This window comes from Leopardus geoffroyi, chromosome E2 (genome assembly GCF_018350155.1).
Source record: "Leopardus geoffroyi isolate Oge1 chromosome E2, O.geoffroyi_Oge1_pat1.0, whole genome shotgun sequence".
NCBI classification, from domain to species: Eukaryota; Metazoa; Chordata; class Mammalia; order Carnivora; family Felidae; genus Leopardus; species Leopardus geoffroyi.
This window is the reverse complement of record NC_059335.1, coordinates 509,353-530,348: the sequence shown is the minus strand read 5'-3', so window position 1 is coordinate 530,348 and position 20,996 is coordinate 509,353. Positions and strand designations below refer to the sequence as shown.

At 42.8% G+C, this 20,996-nt stretch overlaps 1 protein-coding gene across 1 annotated transcript; it reads right to left on the bottom strand.

Annotated features, from left to right (window-relative positions):
- Nucleotides 1–6,673: 6,673 nt before the first annotated feature.
- ZNF329 (zinc finger protein 329) lies at nt 6,674–19,966 on the bottom strand. Its single transcript, XM_045440281.1, has 2 exons — nt 19,872–19,966; nt 6,674–9,384 (listed from the first exon to the last, which is right to left on the bottom strand). The coding sequence occupies exon 2, from the start codon at nt 9,374–9,376 to the stop codon at nt 7,751–7,753; it is 1,626 nt and encodes a 541-aa protein (XP_045296237.1). The 5' UTR covers nt 9,377–9,384; nt 19,872–19,966; the 3' UTR covers nt 6,674–7,750.
- Between the last annotated feature and the right edge of the window lie 1,030 nt (nt 19,967–20,996).

The following is a 20,996-nucleotide window of genomic DNA, read 5'->3' as shown; positions in this document are numbered from 1 at the left end:
AAGATCACAAAGATGCTTTGTATTTTCATCTGCACGATATCGTTTTGCCTTTCACATTTAGAGCTACAATCCTCACGAACTGATTTTTGTGGATAGTAGGGGGTCGTCAAACTACAGTAAATCCACCTGTTTTTGTATGGTCCAAGAGTTAAGGATGGCTTTTACATTTTTGGATGTTGTAAAAAAAAAAAAAATCGAAAGAATGGTATTCGTGACACTTGAAAATTATATGAAATTCAAGCTTCAGGGTCCATAAATAAAAATGTATTGGAAAGCGACCATGCCCATTTGCTTACAAATTGTGGCCGCTTTCACACTACAACAGTTGAGTCTAGTAGTTGTAGCAGAGACCATATAGTGTGCAAAGACTAAAATACTATCTTTACAGAAAAGTTTGCTGACTCCTGATTGTATAGTGAGATATGATCACTGGATTTTAACTATTTAAAAATGTTTGCAAAACCAGGAGATATTACTTCTTATGCACTAGGATATCTGTAACCCAAAGACACAGTAACACGTGTTGATAAGGATGTGGAGAAATCAGAATGCTTATACACTGTTGGTGGGAATGTAAAATGGTACAATTGTTGTGAACAAATTTGGCAATCCCTCAAAAGCTTGAACAGAGAGTTACCACCATGTAACCCAGCAGTTTCACTCGAAAGTATCTACTCAAGGGGTGCCTGGGTGGCTCGGGGTTGAGCTCCTACTCTTGATTTCGGCACAGGTCATGATCCCAGAGTTGTTGGATCAAGCCCCTCAATGGGCTCCATGCTGAACGTGGAGCCTGCTTGAAATGCTCGCTCGCTCTCTCTCTCTCTCTCTCCCTCCGCCGCCCCATTCCTCTCCCCAGCTCATGTGTGCTCTAAAAATAAATAAATTAATTAATTAAAAAAATAAATGCAAAGTATCTCAAGAGTGTTGAAAGCATATATCCACTAAAAACTTGTACATGAAGGATCATAGCAGCATTATTCATAATAGCCAAAAAGTGGAAACAATCCAAATGTCCATTGACAAATGAATGGATAAAAAAAGTTGGCATATCCACACAATGGATTATTATTCAGTCATATAAGGAGTGAAGTACTGACACACGCTGCAACATTGATGAACATTGACAATATAATGCTAAATGAAATAAGCTAGTCAAAATGGACGACTATTGTATGATTCTATTTCTATGAAATGTCCAGAGCAGTTAAATCTGTGGCTAGATTAGTGGCTGCCAGGGACTGGGAGAAGGAAGAAATGAAAAGTGACTGCTAATTGGTATTTGCTTCCTTTAGGAGGCTAATGAAATGTACTGGAATTAAAGAATGGTGGGGGTGCCTGGGTGGCTCAGTCAGTTTAGTGTCTGACTTTGGCTCAGGTCATGATTTCACAGTTCATGACTTCAAACCCCGCATTGGGCTCTATGCTGACAGCTCAGAGCTTGGAGCGTGCCTTAGATTCTGTATCTCCCTCTCTCTCTGCCCCTTGCTTGCTCACACTCTTATCTCTCTCTCTCAAAAATAAATAAACATTAAAAAAAAAAAAAAAAAAGAGGGGCGCCTGGGTGGCTCAGTCGGTTGGGTGTCCGACCTCGACTCAGGTCATGATCTCACAGTCCATGAGTTCGAGGCCAGTGTCGGGCTCTGTGCTGACAGCTCAGAGCCTGGAGCCTGTTTCAGATTCTGTGTCTCCCTCTCTCTCTGACCTTCCCCCATTCATGCTCTGTCTCTCTCTGTCTCAGAAATGAATAAATGTTTAAAAAAATGCTTTTTTTTTTTTTTTTTAAAGAATGGTTATGGGTGCACAACCTGGTGAAAATATTAAAAACCACTGAAACACACACTTAATTGTTTAACTTAAAAATTGTTTAATCTAGGGGCCCCTGGGTGGTTCACTCCGTTAAGCATCCAACTCTTGGTTTTGGCTCAGGTCATGATCTCACAGTTCGTGGGATCAAGCCCCATGTTGGGCACTGCACTGGCAGTTTAGAGCCTGCTTGGAATTCTCTGTCTCCTTCTCCCTCTGCCGCGCCCCCACTCTGTCTCTCTAAAAATAAATAAACAAACTTTAAAAATTTTTTAAAAATTGTTTAATCTATTTTACCAGAAATGGCTACTGATTCAGCTGAATTCCTTTGGTCACACTAAGCCCAGACGTCCATATACTTTTGTATTTGCTATTTTTTCTCCAGGGACTTGCTTATACATACTCTCAACCTCTTTATCTCTCGTGTTAGTGTTGCTCTTGTAAATGTGGATTTTTTTATTTGGCAAAGGCAGCCTTGCACCCCATACCCACCTCTTCTCCAGTGAATCCATTTCTCTAACCATTGCCCATGAAGGGTTTCCACCTATGGCTTTATTGCCCCTCTCTGGTATTCGATGGGTGGAGTCTCTCCTCCCTAAATCTGTTCTCTCTTGGTCCGTAACATCACCCACCCTGGCTTCCCTCCTCCCTCCTAGGCCATTTCTTCATCTGGCTGCCTCCTTTGTTTTTCCCACAATCAATTGCCTCTTTGGCCACCATCCCTAGTGCTCACCTAACATAATGAGAAGTCTACAAGGCTCTGGCCTACCTCACCCTGCCCGCTCTCCTCATCTCTTTCTCTCTGATGCCCCACATCCCCTCATCACGTACCGTACCAGTCCCTGTGTGCAGCAGTCTTCCTTCCCTACCCCCAGGTTAGTCTCTCCTCCTCTTACAGCTTCCTGCTATTATTTTCGTTCTTTTCCCTATTACAGCTCACATTGATGTTTTCACGATTATTTGATAAATAAACGGCCATCTTGCTTTCTAGCTGGACTGCTCCATGAGGCTGGACACACTGTTGTATTCCCAAGTATACTCCGCAGGGGATCAACGTGCCAACATCTGAGATACTCATCAAATGTTTGCCGATTTAAATGAACTGGAAGACATATTCCAATGTATTAAAATGATTGCCAATGACGTGAGAGATTCTGGACACAATTTCTTAATCTCATATTTTTCTGTACATTCTGAGAATTGTTAGAATCAGAAAACAACAAAGATATGCACTCAAGATATGGGTGCCCACTGTTCGCTAGCACTGGTTCACCTCCATCTTAGTTCAACAAACGTTTCTTGGGCACTTGCGGCACGATTCTAAGGGCCAGGATACAGCAGAAACAAGGTGTGTACAGTCCAGTAGGGGAGATAAACACATACAATGCATCATGTATCAATAAAGCAAGGAAACAGGATGGGGAATGTGTGTTGGGCAGGGACCGTTGCAATTTTAAACAGAGAAATCAGGAAAGGGCTCACTGAAAAGGTGATGTATAATGAATTGCAAGTGAGGAAGTGAGCCCAAATGTATTGGGGGGAGAGGATCCCACAGCAGAAAGTGATTTCAGAGGTCCTGAGATAACATGACTGGCATTTGAGGAATCGCAGGGAGGCCTTGAGACTGGAACGGAGTGACCAAGGTGGGTATCAGAGAAGCGGCTAGGGAGGTGACAGAAGCTGTCAATTAAAACACTGCCAGGCCAAGGCACCTGGGTGGCTCAGTGGGTTAAACGTCTCACTCGATTTTGGCTCAGGTCATCTCATGGTTCGTGAGTTTGAGCCCCGCACTGACAGTGTGGAGCTTGTTTGGGATTCTCTCTCTCCCTCTCTCTCTCTCCCTCCCTCCCTCCCTCTCTCAAAATGAACTTAAAAAACAAAAGCAAAAAAACCATTGCCAGACCAAAGAAATGATGGAAGACAAAGGAGATAAGCTGATTATGGTTGAAGGCACTTGCTCCCTCTCCCCAGTGAGGATTATCCATCCCTGTCCCAGTGACTTCAGGCTTGCTGTGGACTTGCTTGGACAAGAGAAGGTGAGTGGAAGTGCAGGTGCTATTTCTGAGCAGAAGCTTTCAGAGCCTCTGGATGGATCCACTGGTCCTCCCTTCCCTCTGCCAGGAGGCCAGCAATGCCCCAGAGAGGCTGCTCCCTGGCTGAGCGAAGGCAAAATGCAGTAGAGCACTGGCGTTAGGAGCCCCAAAGACTTTTGCTGTCGTTTGTTACTGTAGCATAACTTACCTTAAGCTGACTCATACAAGAAGCCATTAGAAGTACTGCTTGAAGGTTGAAATTCAGAATGACAAAAAAAAAAAAAAAAAAAAAAAAATTGACATTTCAAGTGGTGGCAAGGATGTAGATCAACAGGAAATCTCCTTTGTTGCTGGTGGGAGAGCAAAATGGTACCACCGCTTTGGAAAGAACTTTGCAGTTTCGTACAAAGTTCAACACAGACTTACCACATGACCCAGCAATTGCGCTCCTAGGTATTTATCCAAGAGAAATGAAAACCTACATGTTAGAGACTGAAGGTTTGTGTCTTGCCCAAATCTATGCTGAACTCCTAAGCCCCAAATAATGGTCCTTGGAGGTGGTGGCCTTTGGGGGTGATTAGATCTGAGGGTAGAGCCCACATGAAAAGGATTAATGCCTTTATAAAAGAGACCCCTGAGAGCTCTCTCACCCTTTCTACTACGTAAGGACAGTGAGAAGGCAGCCAATCTGTGAACGAGGAGCCAGGTTCTCATTAGACACCAAACCTGCCGGTGCCTTGACTGTGTGCTTCCCAGTATCCAGAACTGTGAGGAAGAAGTGTTTGTTATTTAAGCCGTTCAGTCTATGGGAGTTTGTTATTGCAGCCCGAGGATCAAGAGAAGTTGAATTTTATTGGAGATCTGTTCTCCTGGAGAAATTCCCTCACCCCTCTGTTCCAAGAAATGGCCAACCACACGAAGGACCACGTTGCTCTCACACATTCCAAGATAAGACCCAGGAAGACAGGGGCTCCACTCCTCCTCAGTTACTCGATCCTTCCTCGTGTCTCCCGTAAGACTCGTGGATGACTCCCTTCTCTATCTGACTCTATAAAATTCCAGGCCCCCTTTCTTTTCTTTGAGATATTACACATTGATGAATACAAAGAGGGCTGCGGATTAATAAAACTAGAAATACGGTGGCAACCATCATGAACATCCCGTCTCATATTGGATTAGACCGCACATCTGGACCTTCCACACACATTCTTAGGCTATAGACTTCTTCCAGGATGCTGAAAGGTGTGTTCCTCTCACCCAACCTAGGGTGTGGGAGGTGTTAAGTAGAGGTAAAGGGCATCTCTTCCTTAATTTTTCTGAAATTTCCTTTCACTAATGGCTGTTCATTAATAGGACTTAATTTACTAGACTAGCTCTGGCAATAAGGGCTGTGTGGATTCCCAAGCGGCACCCGGCTGAGTAGGCCGTGCCTACTCTCAAAGCAGACAGAGACCAGCAGAGGATTTTGTTTTTCAAGTTGTGTTTATTAACTTGCTGAGAAAGAAACACACATTGAATACCTCACCAAGCAGGAGCTGGGAAGGTTAAAGGTCTGTAAGAACTAGAATGGGAGTGTGTTAATTTCCTATGGCTGCTGTAGCAAGTTAACACAAGCTTTGTGCCTTAAAAATACACACATGTACTCTCTTACAGTTCTGGAAGCCTTAAGTCCAAAAATCACTTTCACTGGGTTCACAAGGTGTCAGCAGGGCTGGTGTCTTCTGGAGGCTGTGGAGGCTGTGGAGGGAGTTTCCCTGCCTCTGCCAGGTTCTAGGAGCGCCCCCATTCCTTGGCTCATGGCATCTCTCCATCTTCAAATGCACTGCTCTAACTTCTGGCTCCATCATCACCTCTCCTCTTTGACCCATTGAGGACCCCTGTGATGATACCGCCCCCACCAGATAACCCAGCATCATCTCCACATCTTAAGATCTTCATCACTCCTTCAAATTCCCTTTGCATCTACACTAACAATCAAAGGTCCCACGGATTAGGATGTAGACACATTTGGGAGGCCATAATTTAGCCTTCCAACAGGAGTTCCTGATTGTTTGTTAAGGAAGAATTGCAACCCAGCCTGTGGGAGGATGGGGGAGGTCTTGGGTCTGGACATATGGTTAAACCTAGTCCTACTGTCCGGGAGTCAGGCAGGGCTTGTAAGGGGTGATGCACCAGGCTCCTCAGTCTCTGAGCCTCACGGTCTTGGCGCTTAGCCCTGCCACAGATGCAGCCCAGCACCCAGTTGTAATAGCTCTGAAGCAAGCGTTTTCCTCCCCCACTGCCCCAACGGGGCTCTTTTCCTAACTTATAAGAAAGAGTGGTGTAAATTGGCAATGGCCCTGCTGGAGTATCAGAAAGGAGCGCAAGGAAGAGAGGGAAAGGGCAGGCAAGTATTTTCTATAATGTGTGTTAGTTTTCTATTGTTTCCATAACAGATTATCCCAAACTCAGCAGCTTAAAACAACATAAACTTATTATCTCACAGCCTTCACTCAGTGACTCTCAAGGGGAGCCACCCCCAGGGCTCTGCAGACCTGCCAACCAGCCTGGGCAGCTCTCCCCTGGCCAGCACTGTATTTCCTCAGGAGGGATGTTCCCAGATCATCCTAGACCTCTCAACAGCCTCCCACTCCCTATTTTCTCAGCCCTATTCTCTCCTCACCTCCAGGTCTCCAAAAAAGGAAATTATTCTTATGCCTTGGGTCATGGGATGCCCTGACTTGAGAGAAACTTCTTCCTGGATGCCTTTCATCCATACTTATAGCTGCCCTGTGACGCTGAACTAGCCCCTTTTCATTATAAAAAAAAAAAAAAAAAAAGTCCAAAGAAACCCAAAATTTGCCTTTTGGCTTTCTCTTTTTATTCCTTATCAAAATATTATAGCAACAATGTATATTTTACAATATAGAAAAAATCAGACATGAATGGAGGCCCCTAAGAAAGCCATGTTTATTTCTCTCTGACAAATTTCCAATCTACATCCGTATGTGCACATGTCTTTACATGGCTGTAGTAACAGCAAGCCTTCTATTTTATGCTTTTTTTATTGTTGTTGTTGCCTTCCATATTATAGGCATTTTCAACATGGTAACAAAACCTTTATAATCATGGTTCGGCATGACTGCATGGAACAAATTAGCAGTGTACTAGATGAACAATGGGGAGTGATAACAGAAATGTAAGAACTCGTTCTATTTTTATTTCCACAACTAAAGCAACGCATCACATTTCTCAGCAGCAACCCTTTCCATCTTAGTACAACCCTGCTCCAGTATTAAAAGGGAGAATTTCATTGTTCATTCACAAGCAACGTCCTCACCTACGTGCCCCTTCTGAAATAAATCCTGAACGTCTGACAGGGCTGTAACATAGAAATACATACAAACAGCAAAATCTAACTGCGATTCTGTGGTTGCTGTGGGGTGGAGTGTTGTATGGGGTCTATCACCAGGATGTCTTGGTTGATACAGAGTAGACGGTAAGAGCTCCTGCCACTAATTACACTTGATCCTAATAAAAGTTTGCTTATGTACGAGGCAGATGTTCCTCATTAAAGTATTCCACATACTGATTACACACTGAACACATCCATAGGTTCTTTCTTAAGCACTCTGATGCATCTTCAGAGTACCTTCTTGACATCCACAGATTTTATTCCAGTGTGTGTGCTATTATGTTTGGTACTAGCTGCATCATTCCTGAAGCCTCTTCTACATTTACTACTACCCTGTGTTTTCTCCAGGAGTTCCTCAATGTATAGATTGAATAGTATGGCTAAGGAATGCCTCACATTCATCAGTTCACTGAATAGCTTAAAACATTATTGTCTGACAGGGAAAAGTCACCTCTGAAGACATTCCTCCTTCACACAGCTTCTTGAGAGCCAGTCAGTAGATGAATGTGGCCCATAATCATTATGTTTCCATGGGCTGCTCTCCAGAGTGTTTTCTTTGATGTCGGATGAGGGACGAGCTCCTTCTGAACGTTTTCCCACACTGAGGACACTGGCTGGGACCCTCCCTGCTGTGGAGTCTCTGATGTACCGCCAAGTGAGAGTTCTGCTTGAAGGACTTTCCACATTCAGGACACTGGTATGGGGTCTCCTTTGTGTGAATTCTCTGGTGCTTGGTCAGACAGGAACTGTCTCTGAAAGCTTTACCACACTGATTACACTCGTAGGGCTTCTCACCAGTATGAGTCCTCTGGTGCCGGATGAGGCCAGCAATGTTCCTGAAAAGTTTCTGACACTGGTTACAGCCATAGGGCTTCTCACCAGTATGAATCCTCTGGTGCCTGATGAGGTAAGCACTCTCAATGAAAGTTTTCCCACATTCTTTACATTCATAGGGTTTCTCCCCAGAGTGAATTTTTTGATGCACAATGAGGTGAGAGTTTCGGTTGAAGGACTTCCCGCACTCCACACATTCAAAGGGCTTCTCTCCAGTGTGAGTCCTCTCATGCTGGGTAAGGTATGAGCCATCCCGGAAAGCCTTTCCGCATTTGCTACATTCATAGGGCTTCTCCCCAGTGTGGATTCTGAGATGCACGGTGAGGTGGGAGATGTCGGTGAAAGGTTTCCCACACTCATTACATCTATATGGTTTTTCCCCTGTATGAGTTCTTTGATGCAAAATCAGTGATGAATTTCGGTTGAAGGTTTTCCCACATTCTAGACATTCATAAGGTTTTTCCCCAGTGTGAATTCTCTGGTGTTGTGTGAGAGCTGACCCATCACTGAAGGCTTTCCCACATTTATTGCATTTATAGGGCTTCTCCCCTGTATGGATTCTTTGATGCACAATCAGGTTGTAGTTTTTGGAGAATGATTTCCCACATTCAGTACAGGTATAAGGTTTCTCTCCAGTGTGAGTTCGGTGATGCAAAACAAGAGAAGAGTTCCGTTTGAAGCATTTGCCACATTCACTGCATTTATACAGTTTCTCTCCAAGGTGGCTCCTCCTGTTTTCATTAAGAGACGAACTCAGGGTGAAGATGTCCCCCAAATCCTTACCTTCATACAGTTTCTTCCCCTTTTTCAGTACGTTTGGTTCACCAAGAGGAGTAAAATGATTGAAAGATTTAACACTTTCAGGGTATTTATAGGGTTTCTCTCTTGTTTGATCTCTTCCAAGTTGAAAAACCTCGCCAGAATGGTCGAAGGCTCTTCCACAAGCATCACTGTCACTAGTTCTCTTAGCTACATAATTTTTTGCACAACTGTGTAAAGCTGGGTCGCAATCCAAACTTTTAACATCTGAGTCACGTATGTGAAAACCATTTGTAGGAACTCTCTTAGATGGCAGAAGGTCTGAACTTGCGCTCAAACGCTCCCCAAGTCCAGAATATTCACAAATTATTTCCTGAGTCCCTGGTTTCTCCTGAGTTAAAGCTGACTGCCTCAAATGTCCCTCCCAGTTCTTACAGTCCCGATTATTACCTAGAATGGAAAGATGGGAACCCTCTCTTGCAAATCCTTCCATTTCCACGTCACAGGATAGTTCTTCCTCAGGAATATTCTGAGGTGTCATTTTCAATCTCATTTCCCAGGCTGAAAAGTAAAGAATGAAAAAGACTTAAGTACATAACGTTATATCTGAAAGGGAATAAAAAATGATGACGGGCCAGGTATGTGAATCCATATTTTTATTTTGTTATTAATTTTGCCCGGCTTATTTTGTTATTGAAATAAAGATGACACACTATGTTACATTGGTTTCAGATGTACAACACAGTGACTTGACAAGTCTACAGGTTATGCTATGCTCAGTACAAGTGGCTACCATCTGTTACCATATAACACCATTACAATACTATTGACTATATTCCCTATACTGTACCTTTAATCCATGACTTGTTCACTCCGTAACTAAAAGTCTATACCTCACACTCCGCTTCACCATTTTGCCCATCCCCACATCCCTCCCTTCTGGCAACCATCAGTCTGATCTCAGTTTGATTCTACTTTTTATGTTTGTTCATTTGGGTTTTTTTGATTCCCCATATAAATGAAATCATATGGTATGTCTTTCTCTGCTCGACTTATTTCACTTAGCATAATAGCCTCTAGATCCATCCGTGTTGTTGCAAATGGCAAAATCTCACTTTTTTATGACTGAGTAATATTCATAAGTATGAGTAATATGCACATAGCACAATCTTTATCCATTCATCTATTGATAGACACTTGGGTTGCTTCCATATTTTGGCTATTGTAAATAATGCTGCAATAAACAGGGGGCATATATCTTTTTGAATTAGTGTTTTATTTTCTTTTTGGGGGTAAATACCCAGGAGTGGAATTACTAGATAATATGGTATTTTTATTTTTAATTTTTTCGAGGAAGCTCCCCACTGTTTTCCACAGTGGTTGCACCAATTTACATTCTGTGCTGTGTATTTTTGCTTTTTCAAATTAATATCTGCATAAGGGGAAGGTAAAGTGAGACTTTAGGGATGCAGGCAAGAACAGGTTAAAAGAGCCATACAGCATTTCATCTTCCTAGAGAAGAAGCAGGAAGAAGGGTAATGGAGATAAATATTACCAAAAGAATGAAAGTGAGATGTGGAAGATGAGAGGCCAGGTGTCACTGCTCACTGGGACACCATCTTGGCGACTGTGTGCTTATTCTACCACCCACTACCCATATCAACAATCAGGACACATTTTCAAAGCCCCAACTTCACAGTGTGCTTATGACAGTGCTGAATGAGCAGTTTTCATCCCGGCTTTGTGGTCGAGTTCTGCTTTCACTCCATGACCTGGAAGTTCTGAAAGTCCTGGAGCTGTGAATGACCACCTCTCAGGGTTATTGTGAGAGCTAGGTCATGTCTGAGTCTAGCTCTGACATGGGAAATGGATGCCATTCTGTAAGTGGCTACCAGTGTCTCCACCATTACTGATTGTCCTCTAACCACCCTCCCAACCCTTTGCATGATATCAAGACAAATGACTCCTCATTTTTTGTAAGCAAAATAAGATCCTTACCTCAGAAAGAAATATTTTTTTAAATATTCTAAATGGAGAAAGATCCCAACGTAATATCAAAGTTTAAATCGTGTAGGACACCTTCATGATCAACAAGCAAAAAACCGGGGCACCTGGGTGGCTCAGTCAGTGAAGCATCTAACTCGATTTCTGCTCAGGTCATGATTGCACAGTTCATGAGTCCAAACCCTGTGTTGGGCTCTGTGCCCTGACAGCCTGCTTGGGCTTCTCTCTCTCCCTCTCTCTCTGCCCCTCCTCAGCTCATATTCGTTCTCCCTCCCTCTCTATGGCGCCCCCCCGCCGTCATAAATAAACTTAAAAAAAAAAAAAGCAAAAACCATACAGATAAAGATGAACAAATGTGGTATCAACGTTTTAAATTTCCACACCAATAAAAACACAGTAAGAGTCAAAACACAAGTGGCAAATGGAGAAACAATATTATAAAATACAAAAGAGGCAAAGGAATAATGCCCAAGATCTATAAAGAATTCTTACAGAATAGAACAAAAAAGGGGGGAAGGAGATACAAAAAGGTACTTCATGGAGAGAAAATTCAAATATCCTGAACACAGGAGTATCTGCTCATTCTCACCCTCACTGAGACAATTATAAATTGCAACTTTAAGAACACAAAATATGTAGGGGTGCCTGAGTGACTCAGTTACACATCTGACTCTTGATTTCGGCTCAGGTCATGATCTCAGGGTTGTGGGACTCAGCAAGGAGACTGTTTAAGAATGTCTCTCTCCTAAAAAAAAAAAAGTCTCTCTCCTTCTCTCTCTGCCCCGTCCTCATTCACATGTTCACTCTCTCTAAAAAAAAAATTTTAAAAAAAAACCCACAAAATATGCACTTTTCATATGAGTAAAAATAAAACAAGCTGTGAGAATAAAAACCATATGCAGCAACCATCCAAATATAAGATGGGCATATTCCACTACCCAGCAATTCCACTTGTAGGCATCTCAGACTCAAAAAACATGGAGTCTCAAGCATAAATAGAGAGCAATCTATACCTAAGAAGACAGTCTTAAAGACCAGCAGAAAGAAGAGAGAACACTGGTGAAGGAGTAAAAAGTATCGCGACAGACCACTTGAGAGAAAAATAGAAACCTGAAAGTAATGGAAGCCTACTTCAAAAGTGCTGAGGGAGAGGCAGCTCTTTCCACCCACGGACCCTGTCCCTGTGCTTTCATAAAACCATCTTCTTCTGCTCTGGAAAAAAAAAGTGCTGAGGGGGAAAACCTCTCAGATACACTATTAATCAGGAGTGAGGGTGAGAAGGGGCGCCTGGGTGGCGCAGTCGGTTAAGCGTCCGACTTCAGCCAGGTCCCGATCTCGCGGTCCGTGAGTTCGAGCCCCGCGTCGGGCTCTAGGCTGATGGCTCAGAGCCTGGAGCCTGTTTCCGATTCTGTGTCTCCCTCTCTCTCTGCCCCTCCCCCGTTCATGCTCTGTCTCTCTCTGTCCCAAAAATAAATAAACGTTGAAAAAATTAAAAAAAAAATAAAAAAAAAATAAAAAAAAAAAAGAGTGAGGGTGAGAAGGGGCGCCTGGGTGGCGCAGTCAGTTAAGCGTATGACTTCGGCTCAGGCCACAGTCCGTGAGTTTGCACCCCATGTCAGGTTCTGGAGCCTGCTTCTCTCTCTCTGCTCCTCCCCAACTCATGCTCTTTCTCTTTCTCAAAAATAAATAAACATTTGAAAAAAAAAAAAGTAAGGGTAAGACAAAGAGAGCTTCAGAAAAACAAAAAAAAATTTATCTCCAAGGACATTAGCCAGAAGAATTAGAAAAAGTTGTTTTCTTCACCAAAAAAACTCACAAAAAAACAAAAACAAACAAACAAACAAACAAAACCAAAACAAAACCCAGAAGGAAGAAATGCAAAGAAAAGGAAATGATGAACGTGGATTTAAATCAAATCCAGGGGCTCCTGGGTGGCTCATTCAATTAAGCATCCAACTCTTGATTTTGACTCAGGTCATGAACTCATGGTTCATGGGTTCAAGCCCCAGGTTAGGCTCCAGGCTGACAGCACAGAGCCTGTTTGGGATTCTCCCCCCATCTCTCTCTCTCTCTCTCTGCCCCTTCTCCGCTCATACTTATGCGCTCTCAAAATAAACTTCAAAAAATATATAAATCAAATCTAGCAATGACCATATTATATGCACCAGTATCATATAAAATGCAGCAATAACAACTGGATGAAGAGCCATGAGTCGATAATTAGAGCCTAACAAATGCTTTCCAGGTGCAAGTGGAACATTTGCTAACACTGACAATACCAGGCCAAAGAACAAGTTCAACCAAAGCCACACCACAGTATGACACGGACCATGGCCTCTTGACTACAAATGTGGTCATGTTAAAAACGAGTAGCAGAAAGAAAACCAAACATAAGAAAAACAGTAAGTGGAGTGGCTGCGTGGCTCAGTGGGTTAAACATCCAACTCCTGATTTGGGCTCAGGTCATGATCTCACAGTTCATGAGTTCCAGGACAGCATCAGGCTCTGTGCTGACAGAGCAGAGCCTGCTTGGGATTCTCTGTCTCTCCCTCTCTCTCTGCCCCTCCCCCATTCATGTTTTCTTTCTTTCTCTCTCTCTCTCTCTCAAAATAAGTAAGAAACTTAAAAAAAGAAAGAAAAACAGTAAGTAAAACAAACCTCTATTTTTTTTGGAAAAATGAAAACCTGTTTCTCAGTAATTCAGATTCAAGAGAAATCTCAACAAATTAGGAAACACCTAGCACCAAACTAAACAATGGAACTGGTGTATCTCAAAACATGTGGCAAATGAGGATGCAGCTAACAGTTCCTCAGAAAGTGTTGGCCTGGTGGGGTGCCTGCACAGCTCAGTTGGTTGAGCGTCCCACTCTTGGTTTTGGCTCAGGTCATGGTCTCACAGTTTGTGGGATCAAGCCCTGCATCAGGCTGACAGCACAGAGCCTGCTTGGGATTTTCTCTCTCTCACTCTCTCAAAATAAATAAACTTAAAAAAAAAAAAAAAAAAAGTTGGTGGGGCACCTGGGTGGTTTAGTTGGTTAAGTGTCCAACTTTAGCTCAGGTCATGATCTTGCGGTTTGTGAGTTCGAGCCCTATGTTCTTATTTGAAATGCTGCCAGTCTGTTATTTCAAAAGCCTGACAAAACAGACACACTTTGGTGAGAGTGATCATAAAAAAAAAAGTCACACAAGGGGCGCCTGGGTTGCTCAGTCGGTTGAGCGTCCGACTTTGATTCAGGTCACGATCTCGTGGTTTGTGGGTTCGAGTTCTGTGTTGGGCTCTGTGCTAACAGCTCAGAGCCTGGAGCCTCCTTCAGATTCTATGTCTCCCTCTCTCTCTGCCCCTCTCCTGCTCGCATTCTCTCTCTCAAAAATAAATATACATAAAAAAAAAAAGCACATATAAGCATTATCAGTCATGAGAAGGGGATTTAACTAAGAAACGGTAGAAAGTTACCAAAATGGCAACTTGGATTTATCCTAGGAATGCAAGGACTGGGATACATTAGAATGTCAATTGATACAATTCCCCATATTTTCAGATAAAAGTAGAAGTCCTCTACACCCTATCTCAATAAATTAAGAAAGAGATTTGTGGAAATCTCACCCAGATTCATGATCAAAATGTTCTCAATTAAAGTGGTAGACCCCTTTGGTGTGCCTGAGTGGCTCAGCTGGTTAAGCGACTGACTCAATCTCAGCTCAGGTCTTGATCTTGGGGTCATGGGTTCAGTCCCTGCATTGGGCTCCACACTGGGCATAAAACCTACTTAAAAAAAAAAAAAAGTAGACCCCTTTAACCTATATTAATAAATTCTGAAAGTACTTTAAGGAAAACTCCAATTCCTGATGAAAATTCTTAACAATTAAGGATATAAGGAATCAAGGTAAATATCCCACCTAATAATAAAACATCAGAATAGTTTACTTTAAAGCCAAGACCAAGACCCTAGAAACCTGCTACATCCACAGCATTCAACAGTGATGTGGAGGAGCCAGCTGCTCAAGAGGGCCATGTCCCAGATGTCACTCCTGGTCATTATGAGTTCTTCACCTACAGGAACAGGCCTCCTGAGGCTGCCTTGCCACCATACTGCATGTTTCCCATACTAGACCCTCTGAGTACACTGGGGCCTGGGTGGCCTTGGATGTCCTGTGAAGACAAGATGGAAAGCACCCTCCTAGAGGTCTGTAGGGGAAGGAAGAATGTGTGTATTTAAAAGAACTAAGTCAGACATATACACCATGATACCACTTGGGGAAATTTTGTAGACATACAAAAATTCTGGAAGTAAAAATATTAAAAAGCCCTGGCAAGATACCTACCAAAGCTGTGATCATGACTGTTCTGGGAATATGGAAAATAGGCCTTAAGGGGTAAAGGGAACATCCATTTAATCTATAATAGATGCTTCCTTTATTGAAATAAGAGTTATTCACCCTTAAGAAAGTGAAATGACAACCCACCAAATGGGAGAGAATACTTACAAAGTATACATCTAATAAATGATTTGTATACAGAAGATATTAAACTCTTACAACTCAAAACCAAAACAATCCAAAGTTTAAAAATAGGCAAAAGATAGGGGCACCTGGATGGCTCAGTTGGTTAAGCATCCAACTTCAATTCTGGTCATAATCCCACGGTTCGTGAGTTCAAGCCCTGTGTCAGGCTTTGCGCTGACAGCTGAGAGCCTGCTTTGGAATCGATCAATCAATCTCTCTCTCTCTCTCTCTCTCTCTGCCCCTCACTCTCCCTCTCTTTCTCAAAAATAAATATTTAATTTTTAAAAACAGGCAAAGGATCTGAATAGACATTTCTCCAAAGAAGACATCCAGACGGCCAACAAGCACATGAAAAGATGGTCGACATCATTGTCATTAGGGAAATTCTAATCAAAACCACAGTGAGATGCCACTTCATACTCACAAGTGTTGCCAATATAAAAAATGGACAATAACATGTGTTGTGAGGATGTGGAGAAACTGGAACCCAGTTTCCAGTTGGTGGGAATTAAAATGGTGCAGCTGCTTAGGATAACAGTCTGACAGCTCCTCAAAAAGTTAAACAGAGAGTTATGTTACCCAGAAATCTACTCCTACCTATCTACTCAAGACAAATGCAAACATATATCCAAACATAAACTTGTATGTGAATTGCAAGTTCATAGCAGCTCTATTCATAATAAACAAAAAGTCGAAACTCAAATAAAATGTCCATCAACTGAAGAATGGCTAAACAAAATATGGAAACTCACACCATGGAACATTCTTCAGCCATAAGAAGGAATGTGGTACTGATAAATGAATGCTTCAACAACATAGATAAACCTTAAAAACATTATCCTCAGTGAAAGAACTCAGACACAAAAGACTATACATTGTATGATCATATTTATATGAAATGTCCAGAACAGGTAATTCTATATAGACAGAAAGTCAATTAGTGGTTGCTAGGTGCTAGGAGAAAGAGCATGGGGTTTCTTGTTGGCCTGATGAAAACATTTGGAATTACATAGCAGTGATGGTTGCTCAGCTTTGTAAACATACTGAAAGCCACTGAATTGTGCACTTTGGATGAATTTATGTATGTGAATTAGATCTCAATAAACCTGTAATAAGTCAATGTATGCTTAATAAATTTGATAATTATTAAATTATTAATAAAGTGTCCAAATTTTGATCTTGGCACAGGTCGCGATCTCACAAGTCATGAGGTCAAGCCCTGCATCAGGCTCTGCACTGACAGTACGGAGCCTACTTGGGATTCTCTCTCTCTCCCTTTCTCTCTGCTCCTCCCTCCCTCTCTGTTTCTCTCCCAAAATAAATAAATAAACTTAAAAAAAAAATAACACGGAATAGGTTAAGATATTTGCAAATCATATATATGATAGGGCACAGATACCTGGAATAAATAAATAACCCTTTCAATCCAATAATTAAAAGATGAATAACCCACTTAATAAACGGGCAAAGGATCTGAACTGATAGTTCTCCAAAGATATACAAATGGACAAATAAGCACAATGAAAAAGATGCTCAACATCATTAACTATCAGGGAAATGCATATCAATACCACAGTGAGATACTACTTCATGCCCAGTAGAATGGATATATTCAGTCCCACTCCTAATGCAGTTATCCAAGAAAATAAAAAAATACATCCACCCCCACAAAAGTATACATGAATGTTTACAGAAGTGTTATTCCTAACATCCAAAAAGTGGAAGCAACTCAAATGTTCATCTACTAATGAACGGAAACAAATGAGGTGTATCCATACAATGGGACATTACTTATACATAAAAATGAACTAGGTACTGATAGATGCTGCTACAAGGATGAACCTTGAAAACATTATGCGAAGTCAAAGAAGCCCCCCCAAAAAGGACTCTATATTGTATGGCCATTTATGAACAGTTTAGAATAGGCAAATGCACAGAGACAAAAAGTTTAATGATTGCCTAGGGCTCAAAGGGATAAAAGAGATGAGGAGTGGCTGCTAATTGGCACAGGTCTTCTTCTCCTTTTTCTTGGGGGGGGGGGGGGGGGGGAGCAGAGGTTTTCTATTGGGGGATAATAAAAATATTTTAACTTGATAGTGGTGATGGATGCACAATATAGTGAATATACTAAGAAACACTAAATTGTATACCTTAAAGGGTTAATTGTATATACCAATAAAGCTGTGAATTATATCTCAATTAAGCTGTCTTTAGAATTTTTAATTTCATATTTATTTTTGAGAGAGAGACAGAACGTGAGCAGGGGATGGGTAGAGAAAGGGAGACACAGAATCTGAAGCAGGCTCCAGGCTCCGAGCTGTCAACACAGTCTGACCAGAGCTCTCGATCATGACCTGAGGCGAAATCGGAAGCTTAACTGACTGAGCCACCCAGGCGCTACTCAATAAAGCTGTCTATTAAAAAAAAAAAAAAAGGTGATGAGTCTGCTGGGGTCAGAACCACTTGTCTAGATCCCATTGGAATGCTTCTGATACCTTAAGATTTCACAAGAGAAGTAACAGTTTTATATGGATGTGCCAAGCTTGTATAGAAATCTATTCCAAGGCACTGACGTCTGAAGGGCTTTATCCCCAGTCTCTACAACCCTGCAAAGGGTTCCACCTAGGCTTGATGCCTGGATGTCTGATATCAAATTGTGGCAGACCTCAGCTGTCCAACCCCACCCACATGGTTCCCCCCAATCTCTTTGGACCACCCATGATAATGTTTACTTTACTTGTTTAAGTGATGTATTCTTTAACAAAAATAGTTTCCCACCAACTTCAACTCTATCCTAATGCCAATTGTGACAAAGTGTGACTCCATTTTGATGATGACTGCTAGCATTTTTCAAGCCTCCCCTGTCCCCCCCTACTGCCCCACATGTAGGTAAGCTAACTAGAAAGCCTGTGTACTTTCTCCTTGGTGTTAGCAGGGTGCTCACACCATGCAAGCCCCAACAAAAGCTAGGCCACCCTCATCCCAATTCCACTCTCTAATCACAGTTAAAGCCCAGCCAGTCTCCTTTTCCTGCTCTCAAGCTCTTTTTGGATTACCTGGGGAAATCTGCCCTACTCTCCCAAGAAAGTCTTATTATGTGAGTAATGAACCTTTTACTCTCTTGGGAGGGGTGTGTGTGTGTGTGTGTGTGTGTGTGTGTGTGTAAAATATAAAAACAGTATGTGTGTGCACATGTTTGAGGCAGGGAGAAAAGAAAAGCTAATGTGACAAAGTATTAATAACTTCAGAATCTGGATAGTTTTACAAGTCTTAATTGAACTATTCCTGCCACTTCTCTGTGTGAAACTTTTAAAAATAAAAAAATTGGGTGTGAAGAGAGAAACAAGCAATAGAATGAAGGAAAGTTCTGCCGGGGGTGGCAGGGGAGAAAGAAAGAAAACAAAGGCTTGGTAGTCAACACATATTTTTACAAGCTCAAGTCCCTAACAACCAACTTTTTTTTTTTTTTAATTGGCAAAGGATAACAGACCTTTCTGTGGTCATGGTAATTGTGATAAAAGTTTGGGTAGTATTTGTCAAAACTATGCAGTGGTACAATGAAGATCTATGCATTTCACCATCTCACCGTAAGTCAATTTTGCCTCAAAAACTTAAAAAAGCAGTAGTGTAGTGTTTGAGAGGGAAACATTGAGGGGGAAACACTGTACTATCTACAACTTACTTTGAATGCGCCCCAAAAAGATTAATGAATGGCTGAAAGGATGGGCAGAGGAAAATATACGGATACAGCAAATATACATCAGATGTTAACGGGTCGGTATGAGGTCGCAAAAGTATTTCAACTTCTCTGTATGTACAAAAACTTTTGGGGGGTTAGAGGGATTTAAAAAAAAAAAAGAACTACTGGGGGTTTGAGGAGTTAAAAAAAAAAAATGAACCACGAAACCAAGGAAGAGGAAAGTGAAACGGCCCCTAAACAGGTGGAACAACGCGGCCCTGAGAGTGGTAATATCTGACTGGCAGGTATTAGGTGGAGGGGAAAAAAAAAAACCAAACAGGTGCGTGGTGACACCTGCGGGACTCCGTGAGAAATGGCACAGTCTACCGGCGCAACGCGGCCACTTTGGCCTGAGACCCACCGACGCGGATCTACCTACTATCCGGCAGATGAACGGTCGACTAGGGGTTCGCCCCAGCGGCCGGGCCAGGACACCCGGCAGGCCAGGGCAAACGTTCCCTGGGGAAGGACCAGCCGGAAACGAGCGCAGATACCCTGAGCAACGCGAAGGAAAGAGTTGAGACGTCTTCACCCGCCGGGGGCGTCCATCCCCACCGGGGAACGTCCACACCAGCGCGGATTTGCGTCTTTAGTCGCTAGGGCAGCCATGCCCCGGGCCGACCCGCGCCCCTACGAGCCGGACGCACCCTCTCCTCCCGTGAAAACCTCCCGCGGACGCACCGGACACACCACACCGACATCCGGCTGACCCCTCCCCGCCTCCACATACCCCCCGCCCCCCACATCACTGTCCGGAGGGAAAGTGAGGAACCGAGAAGCCGAGGGGCGCGGCGGCACTCACCTCCCGCAGGCGGGCGGCCGGGCCCGAGGCGGCGGCCATGTTTGGGGCGGGTGCGCGTGCGCGCGCCGAGACCCGGATGTGTGCGTCCCAGGAGGCTCCGCGGCCCCGCCCCGCCCCGGGCAGTGGCGCGGCGGTTTCGGGACTTCCGCTGTTCTGGTGGCTGCGCGGAGCTGTAGACCCTCCGCGACGTCCGTGGGAGGGCTGGGGTCAGGACTCAGCCGGCGGGTCGTGCGCCTGTGTCTCATTCAGCCCTGACCCCCACCGGCGCGGGTCGTCGGAGAAAGTTGTCCGGAAGAGCTGTCCTGTCGTCTCCAATTATTTATTCACCTATTTATTGATATCAGTATGGACTCGTGGATAATTTTTTTTCTCCTGTGGTTTTAATCCGACGCCATTATTATTGTATACAGCCTTATTTTTACTTACTGCGTATTTTATAATTTTGAATAAAATAATTATCTTACTATATATATATATATTTTTTTTCTTTTTTTTCAGAAAAATCTGTTAAAATTCAGGAGCGCCTGAGTGGCTCAGTGGATTAAGTATTGGACTTCGCCTTGCATCATGATCTCATGGTTCCTGGGTTCCACCCTGCCGCTGGCAGCGAGGAGCCTGCTTGGGATTCTCTCTCTCTCCCTCTCTCCTCCTCCTTGACTCGTGCTTTCTCTCTCTCTCTCAAAATAAATAAATAAACTTTAAATAAATAAAAATAAAATTCAGATTAAGTACACTCATTATTCATTGACAGTATTATTATTTACTTAATCAAAATAAGCTACACAATATTTAATGTTTATTTATTTGAAGAGAGAGAGTAAGTATGGGAATGGTAGAGAGAGGGAGTGAATCCCAAGCAGGCTCCATGCTGTCAGTGCAGAGCCCCATTCCGGGCTGTCTCTTGAACCATGAGATCATGACCTGAGGGTAAATCAAGACTCAGACACTTAACCAACTGAGCCATCCAGGTACCCGCACAATTTTGAATTAATAGGAAAGCTAAGTAAGGATTTTAGATAGAATATGAATACTAAAAATCAGTGTATGCATTATAGAAAAAATATGTAAGTTATAATTAGTAATAGACAATATGCTTGAAAAAAGATACACATTCTCAGTCTTATG